Below are 26,000 nucleotides of genomic sequence, written 5' to 3'. Positions count from 1 at the left end.
AGAGCCTTCTTCCTGATAGCTGGTATTTCTTCTGAGTTCCCGAAGTCCATTTTCCTGTGTATAGAGAAAGCATGACTTATTTCCATAACCTGCTGCACATCATTGTCCCTAAGAAGCTATCAATTACAAGGCTATTAATTTTCAGTACCACCAGGAAAAAAACTGCTGCAAATAAAATGATATACCATCAACTGTAAGGTGGATACCAATTTCAGAGATGTTAAAATGTTGGGAAAAAATGTGCATTATAGAATTGATAAAATATATTTACAGGTTTGTCTTCCCCACCAGACTGAGTTTAAAAAGGTGGGGATTATATCCACTGTCAGCGTCTAGCAGAATTATCTACCACAGAGGAAACACCTAATGATGGTATTAAAAAATGACTGGATGTAGAATGGAGATTTAGAAGAGTTGAGCACTTCCTACTGCCATGCACTGTGTTAACAGTCTTCACATCTTCTTGTTTAATGACAGGAAGCAGTGAGACCACATGAGGCAAAGGAGACTTGAATTTATCAGAGAATCAATATTTATTCTTGATACAGAAAATAAAAGGAATAGAGAAAACTATTAAAGTTTGTGTCAGTTTAACATTAGTTATTTCTGTCAAAAGTTTGCCAATTATGCATATAATGTAGTATCTGATTACATTATATAAATTTGTTCTGGTTTAGCCTTTATTTTGTTCCTCACATATCAATGGCCATCTGCTTTCTGGAGGGGGATACGTGGCAAGTGGAGGGGACCGACAAAACAGCGAATATGAGTCGCTTCCTGTGCCAGAAGTTTAACCTGCACCCGTGAGCCTACCAATAACCTGATATAGATATTATCACCCACTTATACATGAACTGAACCTTGAAAGCTGAGTAAAATTAGTTTCAGGTAGAATGCTGAAGTAAGTTGCTTAACTGGAAATAGGCAGAGAATGAAAATGCTAGATTCAGCCCTAATTCATCTATTCCCAGAGCTTAAGCTCTTCCCATAATCCTCAGCTTGCTGCTTTGTGGACTACAAATAAGATATTTAAGAGGGAGATTCTCATTCTTGGACACTACTTGATCAGGATTCTGTCTCCACAATTAAAAACACTCATAGAGCTAACACTGTGCAGTGGTAGCCCTCCGTGCTGAATGAAGCTTTCCAACTGCAGCAGTGGGGTGAAAAGTTTGTGTTGTGTGTCAAGGCCCCTAGGTCAGAGTAACCTTACACGGCAGCTTGCCAAGCATATCCTGGCTATGCTTGTTATCTCTGTGTGATCGTGATGCCATGTCCCACTCACTCTCAACACTGCCCTGGACTGGATATTATCTATGGTGGTCAGACTCTTAGGGAAAGGAAAAAGCCTGGCTTGTCTGGAGGATATTAAAAGAACAAATTGCTGCTCCGTCTGTGATGGAAAATTGGGGGGTGGTCTTAGAAGAGTTAGTTTTTATCATTTGACTCCAGGCTCTTTATCCACATTAAGGACTTATTTATATACTATGAGTTAATGCAGTGCCAGACACCATCAATTACATGAATGCTGCAAAGTCTTCTCCTTGCTTCATTTTCCTCATGCTATGTCAAAAAAAAAAAAAAAAAAAAAAAAAGTGCTGAACTAGACTAATTCCAGCATTGTGTGTATACATCATGCCAACTTCTCACAGTCCTACAAAATTAGTTACTTCCTTGTTTTACAGATGAAAAAAGTGAAGCTGAAAAAGTAAAGCCTTTGTCCAAAGTGACATTTCCAAAGCCAAATTGCCAAATCTCATAGAACATGGGGATACTTGCCTTCTACTTTTCTTTGGGCCAAGCATACCAAAAATACTACCTAAAATTTTTAGGGGGGATGGTATTTGTTAAGAAATAAGTGAGACATGAATAATGAAAGGCACTTTGGCCATTAAGTCTGTTATTTATAACAGAAAACATTTTAAAAATTCAGAAATACTTCTCAATTTACCAGGGGTTTAGATCTCCAGAAAGATAAGCATCTGCTTCTCTGACAAAAATGTTCTCAACAATTTACAAAATACACTTCTAAAACTAGATGTTACTAAAGAGGCATCATGTTTGAAATACATTCAAATACAAGACTCTTAAATACCGTTGGTTAAGCCTCTGCTGGATAAGATTTAATAAATGTGTGTTTTCATTTGTCCTACATCGTTCAAATTCTGAGCCCAAAGATTACAGTGTGAACACTATTCAGTTATTTATTATTATGTATCAAATACTTAAACCTACTAACATCCAGGTACAGTACCAGGTCTTAGAGACGTGGACATGAAGCAGACAAGAATCTCTGACTTCCTGCCTGGGGAAGGAGGAAGATGCATAAACAAGCATGTGCAATAAAGTATTTTAGGTGTTCTGATAGAAGTACAGTCAAGGGAAAAGAAAGGTACTGTCAAGTCTACCCAGCAGATGTGAAAGACTCCTCAGAGGTAAGGACAGTTGAGCTGACTTTTGAGAGACGATTCAATATTTACTAGACAAGCAGGGTACATAAGAATATTCTAGGGATAAAAGCAATGTGAAACTATATTTTATTATTATATATTTCACAAGACTGATATATAAGTAAGTGATCTTTGATAAGTTCAATTTTTTTAAAAGACCATCTTAAATCTTTCATAAATACGTGTTCATTTCTACCCCTACCCCCTACCTGCTCTATAGACATGCACACACATACAGACTAGGCCGCAGTCTGGGCTTGTGTTATATCACATCTGAAATCTGAAACTGACCAAAGTTAGACAGTTTCAAATTCTGGTAGCCAGAGGAACCTTAAGGCTACTGCATATTTTTAAAATGAAAGCTAACATAATACCAAGTACTATATGCAACCAAAAAGGCTCATTTACAAGGACAGCGGGACCCATTACTAAATTTCTGAGGTTTTGAACATGGTAAGCCTCAATGTACAGATTTCACAACTGAAATAAAATAAAAATAATTATTTGAAATCCCTCTTCATCACCATTTAAAGAGTTTTGGTATTCTCAGTACATTTTAGAGCATAAATATTCAGGCACTATTTCTGATTCTCTCTCTTCATCTTTACTTGACAAAGTACTCTTACTTTTGTGACTTCTCTCAATTTTGTCTGGAACAGTGTAGGCTTAAAAAGGAAAGGTTTTTCAGAATTCTTCTAGGGTCTCCAAAATTCTAGAGGTAAAGGTTATCGCATATGACCCTAATACCTAACAAAACCAGGTTACCCTGCTACCTTAAATATACCCCTAAAAATAGTAGACACTATATAATTATTAGTTATTATTAGATGCTAGGTATTATTCTGAACACTCTGCACATTTCAAATCACTTAACTCTCACAACTATCCCATCAGGTCTTTACTATGATTATTTCCAGTTTACAGGTGAGGAAATGAAATCCCAAAGAAGTAAACCCCATAAATGACAGAGCTGGGACTCAAACTTAATCAGCCTGGCTCCAAATTCCATGCTCTCAATCACCATTACCGTGCCCCTGTGCCCTCCTTTCTGGAATCCGAACTCCTTAAACAATTATATCTGTGCACTACATACTTTACATTCACAATTATTCACTGGCCTCTGATGCATCCTGGCTATAAGAAGAGCCTCTGATATTGACTACAACCATTGCTATACTTAAAGAGTTCACAGATGGGCAGACAGACAGACAAGCAATACAATAAGGAGTCAAGGTTCCAAGTGCTGAGGATAGTGACAAATTCAGACAGAGCAAGTTTGAAAGAAGTGATACAAAAAGGTACTTAATGCTGAACTGAACCAAAGTGTACTGGAAGGTAGGGAGGATAAGAAGGCATTTCAACCATAAAAATAACATGAGCAAAAATATAGAGGTGGAAAAGAACAAACTATGCTGGCAAATGGTGAGAAGCTCTATCTATAAAGGGAAATGGTAGGAAATCAGTTGGAAGCTGGATCAAGGTCATATTGCCATGGCCTTAAATTCAAGTTAAGAAATTTGGAGTAGATGCTAAAGGAACCAAGGAACTATCAAGAGTTTTTTAACTGAAGAGAAACGGTTGACTACATGATTTGATTTAGATTTTAGAAAGATATCTCCAGCCACATTATGAAGGGTAGTGATTAAAAAGTCACTGGGTTTAGGCTATTAGGCAGAGCCCACAGGAGAGAGGCCGAGAGTAGGAACGCAGAGGGAAAGAGCAGAGCAGGACAGACGAGGGAGCACTGTGGGGGATAACGAACAGGACGTGACGACTGCAGGCCTGCCGGGGCATTCCAACGAGCAACGGAGACGGACTGCAGGAGGCTACGCTAACACTAAGAGCGCAGGGCTCAACAGCAGCCACAGAGTTAACTTAGTGATGATCATCGGGTAACTCACCAGGAACAAGATCACCCAATAGTATTCACAAAACTCACCAGGAATAAGACCGTCCAATAGTATTCACAAATGTCTAAAATTTAGTGGGGCTTCTCTGGAACCAGAATAAAAACAGGAGAATACTCCTAGTAAGAATGTGTGAGGACTGAATATTACCATTTCCTGAAGGCAGATTCAAGTAAGTAGTAGTACAGCAGAGCGGTATAACGTGGAGTGATTTTAGAAAGAATAGCTCAAAAGGAATTGGCCTTTTTAATGTGTTCCTTCAATATAACTGTAACAGCTGGGGAGTGAGCAAATTAGGAAGAAATCTTCAATTTAAAAGAAGAGCCTTAAATCAGAAAATGTATCAATTTTTCAATTGAGTTTGCTCAAATGTTTAAGGTTTTAAAATATAGTTTCATTAGGAAGCCAGTCCAGAAAGGTCCATGTACACCAGAGAAGAATGGTACATTCTCAACGACAAACCATATGCTGGGTCACAAAACTGGCCTTCAACAAATTTAAGAAGACTGAAATCATACCAAACATTCTCTGACCACAATGCTTGTAAAAAGGAAGTTTAAAAATACCCACAAATAGGTGGAGATTAAACAACACACAACTAAAAAATGACTGACTCAAAGAAGAAATAAAAGGTAAGATCAAAAGATACATAAAGACAAATGAGAACAACAATATGACATATCAAAACTTCTGGGGTACAGCAAAAGCAGTAATAAGAGGGAAGTTTATATTACTACAGGCTTATCTCAAGAAACAAGAAAAAAGTAAATAACCTAACATCACATCCTAAAAAACTAGAAAAAGAAGAACAAAAGCAGCCCAAAGTCAGCAGAAGAAAGGAAATAATAAAAATTAGAGCAGAATTGAATAAAATAGAGAACAAAAAGACTATACAAAAAGTTAATACAACAAAGAGCTGGTTCTTTGAAAAGATTAATAAAATTGACAAACCCCTGGCTAGACTCACTAAGGAAAAAAGAGAAAAGACTCATATAAAAAAATCAGAAATAAAAGAGAAGTTACCACACACACATACACACATTACAGAAATACAAAGGATCATGCAAGAATACTGTGAAAGACTATATGCCACCAAATTCAATAACCTAGAAGAAAATGGTTAAATTCCTAGAAATATATAACCTTCCTAGACTAAATCATGAAGAACTGGAAAATCTAAATAGACCTATCAACAGTGAGGAAACTGAAACAACGATCAAAAACCTCCCCAAAAAATAAAAGTCCAAGACCAGATGGCTTCATTAGTGAATTCTACAAAACATTCAAAGGAGATTTGATACCTAACCTTCTCAAATTCTTCCGAAAAACTGAAGAAGAGGCAATACTTCCTAACACATTTTATGAGACCAATATAGCCCTTATACCAAAACCTGGCAAGGATAATACACACAAAAACGAAAACTTCAGACCAATATTTCTAATGAACGCAGATGCAACAATCCTAAACAAAATATCAGCAAATCGAATACAACAAAACATTTACAAAATAACATATCACGATAAAGTGCAGTTCATTCCAGGGGCACAGGGATGGTTCAACAGATGCAGATCAATGTAGTATGCCACATTCACAAACTAAAGGATAAAAAAACACACGATTTTATCAATAGATGCAGAAAAAGTATTTGATAAGATACATCCATTTATAATTAAAACACTCAATAAAATAGGTATAGAAGGGAAGTACCTCAACATAATAAAGGCCATATATGACAAACCCTTAGTTAATGTCACACTCAGTGGTGACATTGACTAAAAACCAAATCCTTTTCCTCTAAAATCAGGAACAAGACAAGGAGGTCCACTCTCACCACTCTTTTTCAAAACAGTACTGGAAGTTCAAGCCACAGCAATCAGACAAAAGAAAGAAATAAAATGCAGTCAAACTGGGAATGAAGAAGTAAAAATGTTACTTTTTTTGGATGATGATTCTTTACAGACACTCTAAAGACTCCATCCAAAAACTACTAGAAACAATACATACAGTAAAATTGCAGAATACAAAATCAATGTTTTGTATTCTTTTTAGTGTGATGTTGTCCCATTTGTTTATTCTTTCTTTTGTTTCCCTTGCCTGGGGAGATATACCAGAAAAAAATACTGCTACGAGCAACGTCCGAGATTTTACTGCCTATGTTTTCTTCTCCTCTTCTAGGATTTTTATGGTTTCAGGTCTAACATTTAAGTCTTTAATCCATTTTGAATTTATGCTTGTGTGTGGCATAATTTATTGTGCAATAAATTACATAGAAAAAAATAGGTACTAAATTTATGGATCGGAGTCTTAGAGAAGATTTTATGAATTTGACCCAAAAGGCAAGGGAAGTAAAGGCAAAAATAAATGAATGGGACTATATCAAACTAAAAAGCTTCTGCACAGCAAAAAAACCTGCCAAAAAACCAAAAAGGCAAACAACTGAACGGCTAAACATGCTTACAAACAATAATTCTGACAAGGGGTTAATATCCAAAATACATAAAGAATTCATATAATTCAACACAAAACAAACATAATTCAATTAAAAGGTGGGCACAGGACCTGAACAGACACCTCTCCCAAGGAGACATACAAATGGCCAACAGATAAATGAAAAAATACCCAACTTCACTAGCTATTAGGGAAATGCAAATCAACTACAATGAGATACCACCTCACATCTGTTAGGATGGCTTCTATCAACAAAACAAGTAATAAGTGTTGAAGAGGTTGTGGAGGAAAAAGGAGCCCTCACTCACTGTTGGTGGGAATGTAAACTGGTACAGCCACTATAGAAAACAGTATGCAGGTGCCTCAAAAAATTAAGTTACCATGTGACCCATTAATCCCTCTTTTCAGTAGCTATCCAAAAAACTCGAAAATACGTTATTTGCAAAAATATATGCACCAATGGTATACAGGGAGCAAATGAAATGTCTGGCATCAAGGCAGGCCGAGGTTATTGTCCCTTTTTTGGACCCTCCCTCCACAGAGCCAGCAAGCTGGAGCCATATCTGAGACTCCATCAACATGGCTAACACCGTTTAACCAGCCTTGTAGATCCCAGAGACTCCCCTCCACCCAACTTATGGGCCCACCCAAGCTGCTTTTCCATATGAATGGCTGGTTGGCTTGTACTTCACAACTTCCTTAAATCCTCTCAAACAAGCAACAGCTGGCCTCAGTGAGCCCCAGGCCCAACCCGAGCAGCAGCCAGCCTACATTCACAGCTTGGCTTCACCTGGGAATCTCCAAGCCCAGCACCAGTTAGCAGCCATCTCGGGTTGCTTTATAGCTCAGGCAGTATGGCCCCAAACAAAACACAGATGGGAGTTGACCTCAGCCTGCACCACCTGGGAAACCCCAGGGCCAGTGCACCTAGGGGACAGCTACAGACCACGGTGAAGCACTACCACCCTACACAGCTGATCCTCCACGGAGGGCAAAGGTTGGTAGTCAGTGGTCACAGCCAGTCCTTACATCTGACTAGCCTGGGTAAATCCCTGCTGTTGACCTGCCAACAGCAACCAATGCTCAACTACTCAGCCCATACAAAGAGCGCGCCTCGAGTACCCAGCTTGGGTGGTAGGGGTTGCTGTGCCCATCAACCCTGAGTACATCTGCTATATTAGGCCACAGTACCAAGACAGAGTCAAAGCAGCTCTACCTATTGCACATAAACACAGAGGCCGCCAAAGTGAGACAGAAAAACATGGCCCAAATGAAAGAACAGACCAAAACTCCAGAAAAAGAACTAAATAAAGTGGAGATAAGCAATCTATCAGATGCAGAGTTCAAAACACTGGTTATAAGAATGCCCAAGGAACTTAGTGGGGACCTCAACAGTATAAAAAAGATCCAGTCAGAAATGAAGGATACACTAATTAAAATAAAGAACAATTTACAGGGAAACAACAGTAGAGTGGATGAAGCCACAAATCAAATCAATGATTTGGAGCATAAAGAAGCAAAAAACAACTATGCAGAACAACAGGAAGGAAAAAGATTTTAAAAAAACATGGATAGTATAAGCAGCCTCTGGGACAACTTCAAGTGTTCTGATATTCTTATCATTAACAGTGCCAGAAGGAAAAAGAGAGCAAGAAATTGGAAATTTACTTGAAAAAACAATGAAAGAAAACTTCCCTAATTTGGTGAAAGAAATAAATGTGCAAGTCCAGGAAGCAGAGTCTTAAACAAGATGGATGCAAAGAGGCCCACTCCAAACACATCCTAATTAAAACGCCAAAGGTTAAAGAAAAAGAAAGAATCTCAAAAGCAGAAAGAGAAAAGCAGTTAGTTACCTACCGGGGAATTCCCATAAGACTGTCAACTGATTTCACAAAACAAACTTTGAAGGCTAGAAGGGATTGGCAAGAAATATTTAAAGTCATGAAAAGCAGGGACCTGCAGCCAAGACTGCTCTACCCAGCAAAGCTATCGTTTAGAATTGAAGGGCAGATAAAGTGCTTCCCAGACAAGAAAAAACTAAACGAGCTCATCATCACCAAACCATTATTGTATGAAATGTTAAAGGGACTTATTTAAGAAAAATAAGATCAAAACTATAAACAATAGAATGTCAAAAAATATAAATCTATCAACAATTGAATCTAAAAAAACAAACTAAGCAAACAAGAACAGAGACAGAATCATGGATACAGAGAGCATTTTGATGGTTGCCAGATGGCAGCAGGGGTGTGGGGGAATGGGTGAAGAGGTGAGGGGATTAAGAAGTACAAATAGGTAGTTACAGAATAGCCATGGGGATGTAAAGTACAGCATAGGAAATGGATTAGCCAAAGAACTTAAACGCATGACCCATGGACATGAACAATGGTAGGGGGATTGCCTGAGGGAGTGGGAGGTAGAGGGGGGAAATTCAGGGGAACTGTAATAGCATAATCAATAAAATATAATTTAAAAAAAAAAGAAAACCATTTAAACACGCCAATCATCAAGAACAGGACATTTTAAATATATACAAAGAAGCAGATGTTTAATCTGAGATGCATTTATACATCTGTAATCTATCAATGAATCTTTTCAAAATCTGTAATGTGGTCCATCAAAATGGCTACATTTGGTAGCAATCAAGGAGACTGACATACTACTTGAAGAAAGCTGATTCAGCAGGGTGCTTTATTGCTAGTATGCTAAACAATCACCTCCCAGGTTTTAGGGTCTAAAGAGATTCAGAGTTTCTATCTATGGATGAGAAAATTATGTTTACACCTACAATCCTAGGCTGCTAAATTACTAAGAAATATAGAAATTGATCTTTTTGAGCAAGAGGTTGAAAAATCCATGAATCAACAATGACTCTTAGAAAAAGCACACATCTAAAACAAACTTAAAATATGGTCTTCTTTAAAGACAGCTCCAACACGGTCCACTTGGGTATTCTGTACCATTCTGACTCACTCTAGTAACTTCTACAGCTTCACAACACAAAGAATAAGAAACTACATGAATGTGATATGGTGGCATCACTATCCAAAGGTCACAGTTTTCAGAGGCATCACCAATTTCTGGCCAAGCCATTGTTCTACAAACCATCAAAATATCCTAGCCATGCATTACCTTTGTAGTCTACTGGGCAGTGAAGTCCTTCAGGGAAAGATGGGCTCTACTTCTCTCCTCCTCGTTACCTGGTATGGTGTCTGGCTCACACTCTGCAGACACTACACATATCAATCTGTCACTCAGTTAATGCTCAGGATCAAATCTACTTTCCCAGTTTCTGCCACCAAAAACAGACAATGATGGATCAGCAAATGCAGCCACTTATAAGTTAGTCTTTTTAAGGCCAGGTTGTGGAGCCATTTTAAAGTGTGATCCATTTGACCCTTATATAGGTAAATCCTTTGGATGACAATCAAATGAACTGACAAATTCTGTCCAATGGTATACGGTGTCATAAAAAGTTTCCAGGACCAAACTTGACCTCACAATTTAAAGTGGATCAAATGTGAACAGAATGTATGAGCCTGGAAGGATGACAGCATTCACTCTGAAGAAGAATAGAGGGGGACGTGGGAGTGGGGGGTGGCGGGTAAAGCTCAAAAGATTCCAAGAGAAATGGGATACACCCAGGTCTGATTTCGCTTTTGTGAGCTTGGTGAACACGAGGTCCAAAGAACCACAAACCCAAAATCTCAATTCCAACTTGAAGATTTTATGGCTTAGACAAGTCACTGCAGAAGGACTGGCAGCATTTCTGTTAAATCAATGTCACAGTTTATACAGACCAGATAATCTGCAGCTTATGTTCCTCAGCCTAACAATAATGGAGGGGGGAGATCAAATTTTATCATTTGTTTTACATTTTCTGTAAACATTATACATGTGTATCACATTACACAATGTTGGTACAATGAGACTTCCTTTCACAGTAACAAAAAATTTAGGAGCTGTGGATTGTATCTTTAATTTTCCTATTACATGGTATTCTTTCAAGGAATCAGGGCATGAACAAGTTTTGAATAGAAATATTTAGTCTCTGGCTTATCAAAATTTGGAAGGAAATAACCTGAAAGTTTTCATACACAGGAGCTCCCCAAAAGAATGAAGCAATCACCAACATACTAGTAGTAAGTTTTAAGTAAATACTATCTCCATTGTCTTTCTAATCAGAATGTTCCAATCCATTTATATAGGTTATACTGCGAGTAACGATGAGCTTAAGAAATGTTTTCTTTAGAACATACCTGAAGCATGAACAGATGAAAACTCCATATTTAAGCAATTACATGCAACTCAGAAATGCCAATTTCCATCAGTCAGCCTAAGATACGCAACATATTTTTGTTCTTTTTTAGTATATAGGTGATATATGTTTTTATAATTTGCTTAACTGCATATAGTGAAATTTTAAAAATCACATAGACCATATAAAACCATAAAAGAAAGGATACCTTTTTTATTTTTCCCTATGTACCACGTTTCTACATTGCTTACAGAGCTGTACAAAAAACACTGTTCATTTCTATATAAAGATTTCCATAAAATTTTTATAGTTTCTATAAATGCAAAAAGATTGTTAGCTTCATTATAACCTCTGCTCAGTGCCAGTGGAAAGAAAAGTTACCTACAACTAAAACAGCAATGTACATATACAGGGTGGGTAAGTATGCCCAGACCTCTATTTAAAGAGCTCTAAGACACTCACTATATTTCATAAAGATATAGATGAGCACACTGGAGAAGCGACTACTAGCACTTAACTCTAATTGCCACTCTTAGAACGAACAGGCTATAGAAAGTGCAACTGTGAGAACAAGTTAGTATTTCTAGGTGTTTTAGTACAAGAAATAATCATATTACAACTAATACATTTTAAAATGTTATGTGTAATGCCTATTATACTTGACTCATTACAAGGCTATTTATGGAAATTTCTCTCTGATAGGTTAGTATATCTTTATTCCAAATTATCCTGTACTAAAAGATATATTAAAAGGTATTATTAATCTGAAAAATCATAATGTTTTGAAGCCAAAGATCGGATTTTGAAGAAAGTGGTGACCATAATTTGCTAACATGTTAATTTAACTACCCTTTTCTTAATTCAATTAGTATTCATTAAAACTGCATTAATCACAATCAGTAAACTTTTGCCAATTATTTCCATAATTATGAATGAATACAGTAAACATATTCGAATAATTATAAATCCACTTAATTAACTAAAAGGTTATTTCCAGCAGGGAAAGATTTTTATGTTTTGTTTTCTTATTTTTAATGCTAGATTGACATGTTGATATCTTTAAGAAACCATTTCTAGAAATGCAAGATCTATATTATTGTGATTCTATTCTTCTTTAACAAAAATTTTCTATTGGACTGGCAGTGTTGAGTTACATTATCTAAAATTATAAGAGATTGCAAAGAATCTGGTTTAAGTCACCAAAACCAAAGTCACTCAAATATCGCATCTGTAGTTTAGTAATCTTATCACTAAAAAATTTAGACTATTTCATGTTATGCTTATGAAAGATAAAATTTTCAAAATTTTATAATTAAGTTGTTAGAAGATTTTTTTTTAATGCAGTATCCTTTTCAAGTCAGGATCATACCAATGTTGATGTTTTAATATTTAAACTAGCTAAGCATTAAACAAAAGCAGATGAATAAATAATGTGCATTTTGAAAAAGACCTTGCTTCTTGTCTTTCCTTTAAAAAAAAAAATAAGCATTGCATGTCTTTCTGAAATTAACAAAGGCTATACTTTCAAGCTTCAAGGCAGCAGGCTTACCAGATTTTAAGTGAAATATTGAGTGCTACAGTGATTTAATGGTTTTAAACCATAGATGTCATTGTGGTCTGAGGGTGTCACAGACAACTTAAGGAAGAAAAAAAATGGGGCACAGAGAAATCACTTTGTCAGTAATTACAATCAAGAATACTAAAATGTGGCTCAGGCTGCTCATTACTTCTTCCTTCTGTATCAAGACCCTTATTTACATTTCAGATTACATTTTTTATGAAACAGTAAGATCTCTCAGAGCTGAGAGGACTGAAATAATGAGGGGAAAACATTTTAATAAAATGTGTTGGGCCTGCATTACTTCCGTGTCAGAAGGAAAGGCTACTTCTGTAGTGATGGATCATTTATTCTGCTTCTAAACGAGAAGCAAAAAGATGAAACTGATGAACTTTTACTGCCCATTTGTCTTTAGCAGACAATTAAGACAGAGAAGATCAAAATGGATTATCATACCACGCAGACAACTGGCCCAACAGTAATACATCTCCGGGACCACAGATTTGTAACTCTCTTTTATCCCTCCCCTTTCTTCTTACTTCTGTTTCCACTCTAAAGGCAGTGCTAGCTTTGTGGCTCAAGGAGAGCCACAAGGCTGGTCATCATTATTCAGCCACAGATGTCAATCTAACCTCCCTTTTTTCTCAGTTTCTAAAGCACTGAGCCACAATAATTTGTGACAGATTCTTTTACTGTAAGGTACAAAGAACACACAGAATAAAACATCGAGCAGCAGCAAGCGTCTCTGATCAAGTGTGCTAGTACATGGGAAATACACAAATGTAAAAGCGAGCACTGGTAGTTGAGGCGAATGAAGAGAAAAACTGGGGTGGGGGGGATTGTGTGTGTGCATGCGTGTGTGTGCGGTAACAAGCGCTATACTTTGTGGTGAATTATCTCAAATATTCCTTATGGGTTACATCATAAATGTTTTAATACTAGAAATGTTGTCTAGATTAAGTGCACATTCAGCATTTAAAGTTTGCATGTAATAAAAATATTTCTAAGAATTCCTTTGTAATAGTACACAGAGGGGAAAGATAATTTTGTTTAACCCAACAAATGCTAAAAAGAGAACATAGAGACCAGAATCCAAATGATAAAAAAGATAAGTAAGAAATATGCAGGTCTCATTTCCTTTACCAGTAAATATATTTCTGGAAATGTGGAGGTAATATCAAAAATAAAATAAATCTTTCATTCATCCTCCATTCTTGAGTTCCATGTGAAACAGAAGGAAAACCATGTGCTGAGTCAAGTTTGAAGAGATGCTAAACAGGCCAGTGATATGCACACTCTCCTAAGTCTATATTTAGCCCATGAGTATCATCCTCCAAATTTCAAAACTATGTCACTAATCTAAACAAAGAAAATAAGTACTATTTCCTACGAGCACTTTAGCTGGAAGCTATCACTATTTTTCAGGCTCTTACTGTAATATTAAATAATTCAAACTTCAACATAGAAAACTCTTATAAGATCATCCATTAACCAAAGTAAAGAGAAGTTAAGTTCATAAGAATATCTAATCTGTAAGCTGGGCTACATAGGCAATGAAAGAATTAATAATCTATATTTCTGTATTTCTATACATAAAACAAGTATATTATATATATGTATATATGGTACCTGTATATATACACATACACTCTCCCCAAATACACAAACATTATACATATACTCAGGAAAATAAACATGGAAAAATAAACATCAAATTATCTTAGTGGTTATCTCTTAGTAAAACTATAGATGGTTTGTATTTTCTTCCTTTTCATGCTTTTTATTATTTGTCTATATTTTCTAAATATTTTTGTATTGAAATATTATCTTTGTGATTTCCAGAAGTTATACCAAAAAACTCATATTGCTCAAAAATTTTCATATAGTAAAAAATGTTTAAAGAAATTGATCCAGATGTTAACCATATTATTTTAAGTTTTCACCTACAAAATTTTCTCTCACTAGGTAATTCAGATCACACAACCACAAAGGTTATTTTACCTTTTACACAAGATTTTAGAATAATGATTTAGAATAATGATTTAGAATAATGATTCTTTAGAACAATGATTAGAACAATGATTTACCTACACACAGATTTTAGAATAATGATTTTCAAGTCTATTCAAATTAATACGTTAAGATTTTCCACTCTTTAGACATTGTTTAAGGAAAGAAAATCATTAACAAAAAGGTCCTATAACCTTTGATTTGTGTAGTTTAAATCCAATGGGCTCAATTCCACTGCAATTTAAAGCAAGATTTAACTTTCCAGTTGGAAGATGAAGGAAGGGGTAGAGTGAGACGATTAGTATTTTTTAAAATCTCACTTAAAAGTCTTGGGATCACACACAAAGCAAACCATACCAGTTCTCTTGGGTTCTTATACAATACAATAAAATCTCATTACAAAGCATCTCATTATACTGATTATCCAATTATAGTCCCGGTCACAATATGTCCCCTGTATTCATAAAGATGTATCAGATACCTTGCCTTCTGTTGTATGGCCACACTGCAAAGGTGTTATTGCTACTATACTGGATATTTCTATTCTATTGTACTTATCCTTATTCAAGGACTTTTTTAATGAACAAAAATTAAGCAGATGTACTGCAAAAACATGTTATGTTGTATACAATATTCCACACGTGAAAGGTTTTATAAAATTGTTTTATTCAGTATAGTCAAGGATGCTTTTATTTTAAAACTGCTTTAGAAAGCATAACAAATTGCATGTTTGAACTGAAAATGTAAGGTGCCCCCAAAACCTACAAAGTATTGCTAATGTTTCTTAACACTGAAGCTGGACTCCAAAATGCATAACCTGGACCTGATTGTCAAGAACAGAGCAGCAGCAGAGCTTCGACAGTATTTTGTGATTAAAATAGTTCCTTCCACTGCATTCTATGCTTGCAGAATTCAGGAAATCCAAGATGGCAGGACCAGCTGGCCAATCTTAACTTTTCCTGTCATCATTACCACTACCCTACCCATGAAGACCCTTCCTGCATGCATGTCTTCTCCTCTGGGTAGTTTCATAATCTATTTCAAATTCCAGGTTATGTTATAAAGTTTCTTCCACCCCCTTTTTGTTACAGTGACTCTTGATGCTTAAATAACATTAAAAAAAAAAAAGTTCACAGGCAACCCAAACAGATTTCTTAATGAACTGCAGACTGTAGCATAGCTTCAAGTAAAAAGCAAAATTTGTGATAGATTTTTCTTCCTTACTTTCTGTATTTTCTTTCCCCTGAAGGTAACACCCCAAACTAGCACAAATATTTTCAATCCTACTTCAATGTTTCACTTTTTGTCTTGGGTTCCTAATTACTGTTTCTCTTCCCTTCTAAAAATTCATTTATCTCTTTCAGTAAAAAGAACAGTAATAATATGTTGAACAACTCTGAAATAAATTTTGTCATGTAAAAAATTAATTACGCATTCCGAACCTGGTCACTGTAGTCCTCCGGGAATTGCCTCTGCACCTCAGGATCTGTAAATAATTGACAGATAATATTAATTGGCTTTGGATTAGTGAGCAAGCAGAGGATCACACATTAATATTTGATCAGAAGATGATAGCAGCCCTGGCAGGGGATCCAAGGGGGGCAGCTGAGGCTGCTATGTTGATGAGCACAAGGAAGGACTCGGCAAGGCACTCCCATTACCCTCCTCCAGAAATAGAAAAAAGAAAAATTTTAAAGACCTGATGCTCCTGTTAACTTTAAACTATTACCCAATGCAAAAATCTTGCCAGTTGCAAATTGCCCTCAATATATTTTTTCCAGAGAAAATGAGTTTTAAACCTGCTTGACTTTTCTTCTCTAATCAAAAGCCTCCTTTTCACAGTTAGAGATGCAGGCTTGATAAACTACCTTAAGCAGCAGTTTCAGATTGGGGCGGGGGCGGGGGTATGTGAGGCAGTGAGGGTGAGCGAAGTCTTCAAGGAACAAATGCAGAACTCCTCACTTTTAAAAATAAAATGCACACTTCCCAAAATACTTACGAGCTCTTGAAAATACAGATGAAACTAGGTAAAGTCTTCAAAACAAAACCAAACAATAAATACACTTTTAGCTTACCAGTGTAAACAAACTCAAACTTGCTCAGAAACTAAAAAATGTATAGGTGAAAATACCTTTCATGACAGTCGGTTTAAAATGAAATTACTAAAAGGGTCACTGATTCTTCAATCATAATTGCAAGATTATCCAATGCCATTTTCTGCAAGTCAATATAGAAGTATACTAATTAAAAACTATTAGCATTCCATTTACTATCGATTAGGAAAATATTCAATCTTTTCTAGAAAGAGACAGATTTGGTTCCTCAGAGACACATTAAGGGGAGTGATCAAAATAATATCTATTTGAGAAACTGTGTATCAATGCAAAAGGCTTATGGAAAAGCACTACAGTTGAGGACCCCTTGTCACAACGATCACGATATATACTACTCATTTGGCATTTCTGTGTTTTAAAACATCAATTTACTTTTCTGGGAAAGTGAATCCACGTAAAGTTAAAATCCTGTTATCACAACATAAAAACGCAGTTAATTGTTTGCAGGGGAAGAATCAAAAAGAGAAATAAGGGTCTATTCACATACTACATTTAAATCCTAGAAATAGCAGTTTTCAAGTTATTAAAGTCAGTGCATGTTACTTCTCAAAATCTAAGACTAATCACAAAAGCAAGAATATTGAAAAGGCCACATCAAAAGCAGAGCTTCCCTAAATGGGTGGTGCAAAAAAAAAAAAAAAAGTAAAGGATCTATAGATCATTTCAGCTCTTTAGTGTCTTCTGGTTGACTTAAAAACTAGGGATCGCCTGGCTGATGTGGCTCAGTTGATTGGAGCATCATCTATGAAAGGTGGCAGGTAGGATTCCTAGTCAGGGCACATACCTCGGTTGCAGGTTCAATCCCTGGTCAGTCGGTCAGGGAGCCTACCTAAGGCAACCAGTCAATGTCTCTTTCTCTCTTTCTCTCTTCCTCTCCCCCCTCACGCCCCCCTCATCTGTCTCCCCCCACCCCCGACCCCTCTCTTTCTAAAAAAGCACTGAAAAAATGTCATCAGGTATGGATTAAAAAAAAAAACACATAGGGATCAATTTTTATTTTTTAAACCCATCTTCAAATACTAGAAAGGACAAATGACTTCTAGACTGTGACTAGCAGAATTCTGGTGGGCCAATGAAGACACTGTCACTTCTCTCTGTCCAGAAGGGCTGAAATTATACAAGGACTTCTTGAGACAGGAGACCAGGGGGCACTTCTGGTAGTTGGTAGGTCTGCAGGGAAGAACTGGACAGCAGGGTGCAAAGGGACAGCCAGATGCCCAACAAACCTCTAAAAGTGTGTTGTGAGATTGGTGGCAGGCAGGGGGTGAGGGAGTGCTAAAAAAGAAGGTAATGGCTATAATTCTGAAAACATACAAAAATATGTTTGTCTAAGGAAAAAAAACCCCTGGTATTTTAATATTTAAAATGTGTTCCCAAGGCCAAAAAAAAAAAAAAGCACATCTAAGTCACTGAGGTACACAGTAAAAGAGAGGTTGGTAAAGCCAAAAAATAATCTAAGGCTTATTCTTTTTCTTCCAATTGTCAGACAATTAAAACTTACCCTTAACCAGAAAACTTGAAATAGAAATGGCTCACAATAATATTTAATATCATGTCCTCTTCCTTGCAATATAGCTTGTACTTCTTGGGAACCACAAAATACCAATGAAAATAAAGATGGAATAAAACCAAAGACTTAATTTCTTATCACCATTTGGTGAGAGACGAACATCAGAAACCAAAATTTGTGGTACAGCCTTCAACTTAAAATATGTAACTTTCTTGATATACATAAGAGAAAGAAGGTATTCAAATCTCTTTAATCAACTATATTAATAAGAAACTACATTAATAATTAACTTGTCACTTTAAAATGTATTTTATTCACATATAAAACACAGAATTGAAAAAGAGAAATAAACATGTATAAAAAGAAAAAATCAACCTATTTTAATATACTGAAGGTAAATATGACCATGGAACGCCAAGATGAGGGCCACTCAAACCATATTATCCTAAACACTGCCTCAGTGGTGGGCAACATCATAACCACCACCAACTAACTTCCTCCCACCGTCCTAAGACTAACCCTAGGGTGAGATTCCCAGATTTTAACAGAATCATGTTCCAAGATATTGCATGAATTTTATTTACTATGATTGAAGCATAAAACTTTTGACTTCCTTTCTTTAAGGCCCTGACGTTTACAAAAGTAAACTTCATGGGTCCTTAACACTCTTCTAAAACAGTATTTTTCTTTAAAAAAGGCGATGCTTTTTAAAACCAAAGCCCAACCTATATAAAGTTCCATTCAATTAGCTCAGAGATCTAGTCTGATAGTTAATAAAATATGAAAGCCATTTTGTAAATATTAACACAAAAACTGAAAATAACTTGTTTGAATTTTCTTAGAATGTCTATTTTATACAGTAGGTTGAAATCTTTTTTTCACAGTGAGTTGATCATCATGCCATAATGTCACCAAAATATCGACATTGGAAACATCTGAGTTAAAAAGGTCCAAATACAATCTGCTTTTCTCAAGCAACACAACACCCGCCTTACTAACAGTTTCAGCATGGCACTTGTACAAAACCTAGCACCCCGCAGTTAAGCAAACCGCCTTTAAATTTTCTGTCTGGCAGCAATCCACTTGCGTGTCTGTATGTTTTTACAAGTACTCTATGTATTTCATTGCATCAGCTGCATTTCTTTTGAGTTTTAAATGGTCTGGGAACATTTTATGAAATGTTCTATATCTTTATATGGAAAATAACATACACTGGATAACTGTGCATTGGTCTAATATTTACATATCTATTTCTTTATCTAACATCCAATGCTCTAATTTCTAATGTTCAAAAAACCTCCTCACATTCATACCCTCACTGCCAAATGCAGTGTCACCAAACAGCTAACTTTATAAACACAAAAATCTGCAGATGAGAGAACTACCATGGAAAAAAGTAACATAATTTGCTTAGGCAATTGGCAGTAAGAATAGACTTATTGGCATATGTCAATCTTTTTCTCTAAGAATTGTCCCTGACAGAAAATTAAGAACATAATACAGCAGTACATAGCACCCTCTTCCTTCCTTATCCTTCTCAGCAACTTTCTCCAGATTTAAATAATACATTATTACAAAAACTAAAAATCAATTTCATCATCTCCTAGAAAAACACTTTTCAACAACAAAAGAATCATATTTAAAATATCTTGCCAACAAGATGCATGGTATGATAGACTCCCCACCGCTTAGCCACACAAGCCTCGCAAGGCTCCACACTATGTCAGTGTAACGGGCCAGTACCTTGTCCCAGCGCCATGATCACACAAGAGGCTGTCCCACACAGAGCATGTGCACCACTTCCACTGGAGCCACAAGACACAATTCCATATTAAATACAGACACGGACACAGTACAGACTCCCAACAGCACGGTCTCATTCAGGCACAGAACACGACCGTGCTTAGAAGGCTGTGTCACCACAGTGAATAAAAAGTTTGATCTCAAAAATGTCTTATTTTTTTTCAAAGAAATGCTAATATTCTTCAATCTCAATAATCCATGTTTTCTAGTTTTCTGCTGTAACATACTTTTAAATCTTTAAGATACACCAGATTGCCACAGGATGTTTAATTAACAGAATAAGAGTTTGGGCAAGACTTACTAGAAAGGTGCTATAAATTATTTTACACAGGCTCCAAACCTTGAGTCCTGCCTTAGGCTTAAAGTTCCTAGAAAACGTGGTAGACAGAACTTTTACAACAGAAATGCAAATAATTCATAAAAGTACTGTGGTTATGTATGAGGGCTCATTTGTAGATCAGTAACTAGTGTGTGTATACACACACACCCCTCTCACCAAATTATTTTCCTGTTTTTCTGTCACACCGATGACTCCACTGGAAGGGTCAAGGCATGACACTTTAACTGATAACTGAAAAATACACTGTCTTCGTTTTCTGTGAAAGGCATAACAACTTCATACTAACTAAATGTTACAATCTTCTATAACTGGAAATTTTTTAGGAAATTTAAGAGAAACTGCAAATGTAGCCATTAACATAGCAGCCTACACTACTTTCACTTTTAACATGCTAGGTATCAAGGCAGAAAACATTACATTCAACATCTACTAAATTTATCCAGTCATTATCTCTAGCATATTTCAGTGAATAAGAGGCAAAACTCTGAATATATTTAAAGCTAACAATTATAAAAATCTGTGCTTTTAAAGCAAGACTTTGAAATTAGCTATAAATGATATAATCTTATTGTTCAATTTCATGGAGTTTAAGATACTATCTTCCTCTTCCCCTACCACCACAAACGTTAATCCAAACTGTAATCAGATTTAATTTTCCAGATGAGAAGATGGGAATATGCTGCAAACCAGTAATAGTCCATACAATGCCCGTTCCCTAATTACATTTTCAGTTTTTATACTCTAAAAATGTAGACTCTTAGGAAAGAGTCTGAGAAGTTGTACATTTTGAGGACCTGCTCAATCTGCCCCTAACCACACTCAGAAATAAACTTTTCTTTTAATCTTCAAGAAGAAAAGGTAAATTATTTTGTATAATGTAGAATTAGTGTCTTGATAGTATGACTGCAAACTGGACCGCACTCAACTAATAAATAGCTTTAAGGACACTACCTATTAAATCTATTATAGCTATAAAAAAAATCAGCCTCACTTACTTTATATGATAAAAATGCCTGAATCATTAGTTTAACATTGTAACTAAATACAACTATTCTAATAAATTATTTCATTTTTGATAGTTAAAATTTACTTATTAAAAATAATATATATTTAAAAGGAATGTTCCAAGTGTTTCTATAGTAACACACACATGCACGTGCACGCACACCCCCCCATGTTTTCCTTTTCCTTGACAATCAAACAAAATGGTTTCTGATTGTCTTTCATTTTTAAATGCTTTTAGGTTAAAAATTACTTATTTCAAAAAAAATTTACTGATTCCAAAATTCAGATTTTATCCTGAAATTACAAGGGAATATAATTCACTAATTTTAAAAAAAAAATCATTTCAAAGTACTACTTTAAATGAACATTGAATTTCCATGTACAAATGGAATTTACTTTAAAAATTCTATTTTCGGTATTAACATTTTGCTCTAAAACATGAAGACTGGAAGACATAAAAACTTTGAGTCATCACCAATTTTAAACCATGCTTCTTTCTATTCTAGCCTTTTCCCTCAACACTGGCATTGAAAATACATTCAAAAACTACTTCACAGAAGCCAGCCTGATAACATAGGAACAGTTCACCATCGGCACCTACAATAAACACCCAAAGAGCATTATTCAGGGAAGGAGAGCACAACCCACCTCAGTATGGCAAGCAATGGAACCATTCATGTGCCAGATTCCTTCTCAAACTAACATATTCTGCCTTTCAGACATATCCTGCTCCAATGTGACTATTTATGCATAAACAGCAGACACTGACCTATTGTTTTCAGTTGTTGGAGTTATGAATGTAGTACAGTTACCAATTAAGTGAATCAACAAGTCCTAAATGCATCAGCTGTTCTACAAATAATGAGTCCATTGACATTATACAGTAAAATCTAGGGAGTTTCATCTTTCTTTCTAGAGAATGCTGTTATTTCGACCAGCAAATGTCACTACTTAATGATAACTAATTTCATCTACAAAAGGAATATAATAAATCTGATCCTTAACCAAACTTATGCCCTGTAAATCCAAAATTCAAACATTAGTCAAATTCCAAAGGGAGCTGAAAAGCAAAAAAGAGAGGGTGTGCTGGAGGGAAAAAAAAATGTCAAAGACTATGTCCACATATTTTTACCTTTTTTCCTACTGAATATCCAAGTTTTCAACTTACATTATTATTTAGGGTTTTTAAAATTAGTTTAGAGTTTAGAACAAATTCCTAAGATCTATCAAACTGATACATGAATATTGATTCTTTTTCTAATGGTTATAATCTCATTCTTCCATTTAATTTCTCTATAAGTTAGAATTCATCTAACCCCACCTTTTGTTTGAGCACCATTAAGTGGCAATTTTTTACTCCAATATGAATAACTACTTCAGCTCTAACCTAAACGGCAGCTGTGCCCTTTATGTCCTACAAACGTGACATCACTGCATACAGCCTTCATAACTAGATATATCACATCTGCCACCTTAGATGAAAAGAGATAACTTAATTATTTACTCAAAAAAAGAAAATACCGAGTACCCACTATATGCCAGGCACTGGGATAGGCATTTTATATAAAATTCCTAATTTTATCTTCATGATAAAGCTATGATATGGGAACTACATAATCAATTTTATCAGTTAAAGAAAGCAATAGGTTATCACTTGTCCAAAGTCAGAAAATTAGTATTTACTCATGGCCCAAATACTCTAATGTGACGGGCCCAGTTGATGACTAAGACACAGTCTTTGCTCACAAAGAGCTTACAGTCTAATCCTAATAGAGAATACAGAGAATTAAACAAGCAACTACGCTATGGATTGGTAGAGGGGCATGAAGCCTAGTTCTGGCCAGGACAGAAAAAGCTCCAGGGAAGGGCCTGGCAGAGCCAGGTGTAGATCCAGGACTAGATCAGGGCTCACTGCATGCCACCAACCGCAAGCCTCTTCTGAACGGTCGAGGAGATGAGGAATAAGAATCTTGTAAGGTCAGGGCCCGTGTTCTACTTAGCTTTGTCTCCTACAAAATATCTTGTCTATTTTAAGTACCCAACAAGTATTTTGGCATAATAGATAAAAAAAGAATAGAACAGAATAAAATAAACTAATTAAATACCCTGTCTCTCCAAATGGATAAAAGGCCAACTTCAAAAAATCCAATTGAAAACAAATCTTTGAATGCTGCAGGCTTCCTGAAGACACACAGGCATATAGTAAGCACACAATAAATATTAGTTGTTGTTATATTATTAACCCCAGTGGAGAAATAAGCAAGCACTATAAATTAGATGGCTACATATGTATAGGTGTGCCTTAAATTGGAAATACATGTGTTCCTGAAATAAACTTTTATAAACCCAATTAAAATTTTCCCATAGCCTGCCATTACTTAGAAATGTTACAACTTTATCAGAAACTGATTTTTTCTTCATCGTCAGTGGTTCGAAAATCCTTAAGCTACAGTTTATTTTGCCTCCTGGCATCTGTTTGCTAATGATCTGTAAACATCAAATGCACTAGGGACTCTACCAGATTTACAAAAACCCTGGGGTGAATCTTTGTATAAATTGAAGGACCTTTCTGCTAATTCCTTTGCTTTCTAAGTTTGCATTATAAGCCTCAGAAACAGAGTCCCATTAAATATCTTTGCAGTAATAATTATACTACTTGCAGCTACCTACCACCTACTGAATGCCTAGGTATACCAGTCATTGCCACAGGTGGTTTATTTTATCTTATTTAATCATAACCACAACTCTGCAGGTAAGTAGATGTATTCCTATTTTATAAATAAGAAAAGCAAGGCTCATTAAGAACAAATTCAGAGTTAAGTAAAAGAGCTGAGATTCAGGCTGGATCCCTCAGACTCCCAAGAATCCAACACTGGCTTTCTTTTTTGGCTGTATTTACTTATGTCCTCCTGTTGATCTGTCTTCTCATCATTATTGTGACTCAACAATAAGACTACAACTGGACAAATAACTAAAACATGTTGTCATGAAACAGGCCTTAGCAGATTATAAATGAGAGCTTTCCAATTTCTCTGTTTTTTGCCAAGTTCAGGATATAAATAAAATGACTCCAAAGTAATAAGCACTCAATACAGCTAGTAAACATAGTATTTAAAAGATGAACTCATATTAAAAACTTAGAATAATTTTGAAAGCTAGAGGTTATCCTTGTATCATCTATGAAAATAATCACTTGCTAAACAGAACAAATGTGAACACAGAGAAAATGTTTTCCTACGTAAGAAAATGTGTTTCTGAGCACCTCTAAACCACACTGAGAACCCCAATGCTAAGGTCAAACTAGTGCATGTAGTATAGACAAAGGTGACACCCCAGCGAGGGAAACATACTCTGCCTGTCAACCAGAAGATTTTCCTACACCAAAATTCTGTCTCTCTTCTCCTGGAAACAAGCCATTGCTGCCTAGTCCTTATCTATACCACTACATTCACCTAATCCTTAACAGTGCCTATATCCTAAAATCCTTATACTCTTGTATGGGGAAGGCAAGAAGGGACAAAAACATACATAACATAAAATTTGCCATTTTAACCACTGTTAAGTGTACAATTCAATGTCATTAAGTACATTCACATTATTGTTCAACAGCCACTACCATCCATCTCCAAAACGTTTTCATCTTCCCCAACTACAACTCTGAAGCCATTGAATAATTCCCTATTTTCCCCTCCTCCCCCAGGCCCTAGCAAACACCACTCTAACTTTCTGTCTCTATGAATTTCACTACTGTAGGTGCCTCATATTAGTGGAACCACACAATCTTTGTCCTTTCATTAACTGGCTTATTCCACTGAGTATGTCTTCAAGGTTCATCCATGTTGTAGCACGTGTCTTCCTTCCTTCCTTTTGCCTTCCTTTTGTGGTATTCCATTGTACGTATATACCATATTTTGTTTATCCATTCATCTATCAAGGGACACAGTTTCTTCTATCTTCTGGCTATTGTAAATAATGTTGCTATGAACATGAGGGTACAAATAATTTGTTTGAGTTCCTGCTTTCATGTCTTTTGGCTATATATACAGAAGTGGAATTGCTGGATCATATGGATATTTTATATTTGATTTTTTTTGAGGACCTGGTACCACTTTTAACAAATTTCAAGATCTTTTTCTTGTGAAGCTAGAACTATCTATTCTCAACCTCTTCTCTTTCAGTTTCCTCCACATTCTGCCATACTTACCACTACGAAATGCTGGCTTCCTTCTTCCTCTGGAGCCCTCTCAGGTGGTATGTGTCCTCTCCACCCCTCCTCCTATAAGACCAGAAGTAGGGCAGGAGGCCTCTGTTCCTTGCTGCCACTTCCAGACCATTCTCCATCATTTTCCAAAACCCAAATTTTAAGCTCATGTCATCAGACTACACTCCCCTCCTGCCTCTGCTACACTGTCGTCTGCTAATCCCAGGATTGCTCCTCTCCCTTGAACCCCTGGGACCCTAGTGCGCTGCCACTCACTCATTCACTGTCCCCACTAAGTCTAGTACTCACAGAGAGGGTCCTTCCAAACCCCTAATTCCTTGACTCCTTAGCCTCCTCCCCATCAAGGAGCTTGTCCTCCACCCAATCCCAGATAC

General features: G+C 36.1%; 1 protein-coding gene across 7 annotated transcripts in view; it reads right to left on the bottom strand.

Annotated features, from left to right (window-relative positions):
- DENND1A (DENN domain containing 1A) overlaps positions 1–26,000 on the bottom strand; it is a 478,231-nt gene that overhangs the window by 351,751 nt on the left and 100,480 nt on the right. For all 7 annotated transcript variants that reach the window (XM_054584397.1, XM_054584400.1, XM_054584396.1 and 4 more), the window contains one exon: positions 16,075–16,118. In XM_054584397.1, the coding sequence (XP_054440372.1) occupies positions 16,075–16,118 (44 nt within the window). The remainder of the gene's footprint in view (positions 1–16,074; positions 16,119–26,000) is intronic.

This window comes from Pteronotus mesoamericanus, unplaced genomic scaffold (assembly GCF_021234165.1).
Source record: "Pteronotus mesoamericanus isolate MK-2021 breed Mesoamerican mustached bat unplaced genomic scaffold, CSHL_Meso_final contig_78, whole genome shotgun sequence".
Taxonomy (NCBI): Eukaryota; Metazoa; Chordata; class Mammalia; order Chiroptera; family Mormoopidae; genus Pteronotus; species Pteronotus mesoamericanus.
Note: the sequence above shows the minus strand (reverse complement) of the source record. Positions and strands in the feature narration are given on the sequence as shown.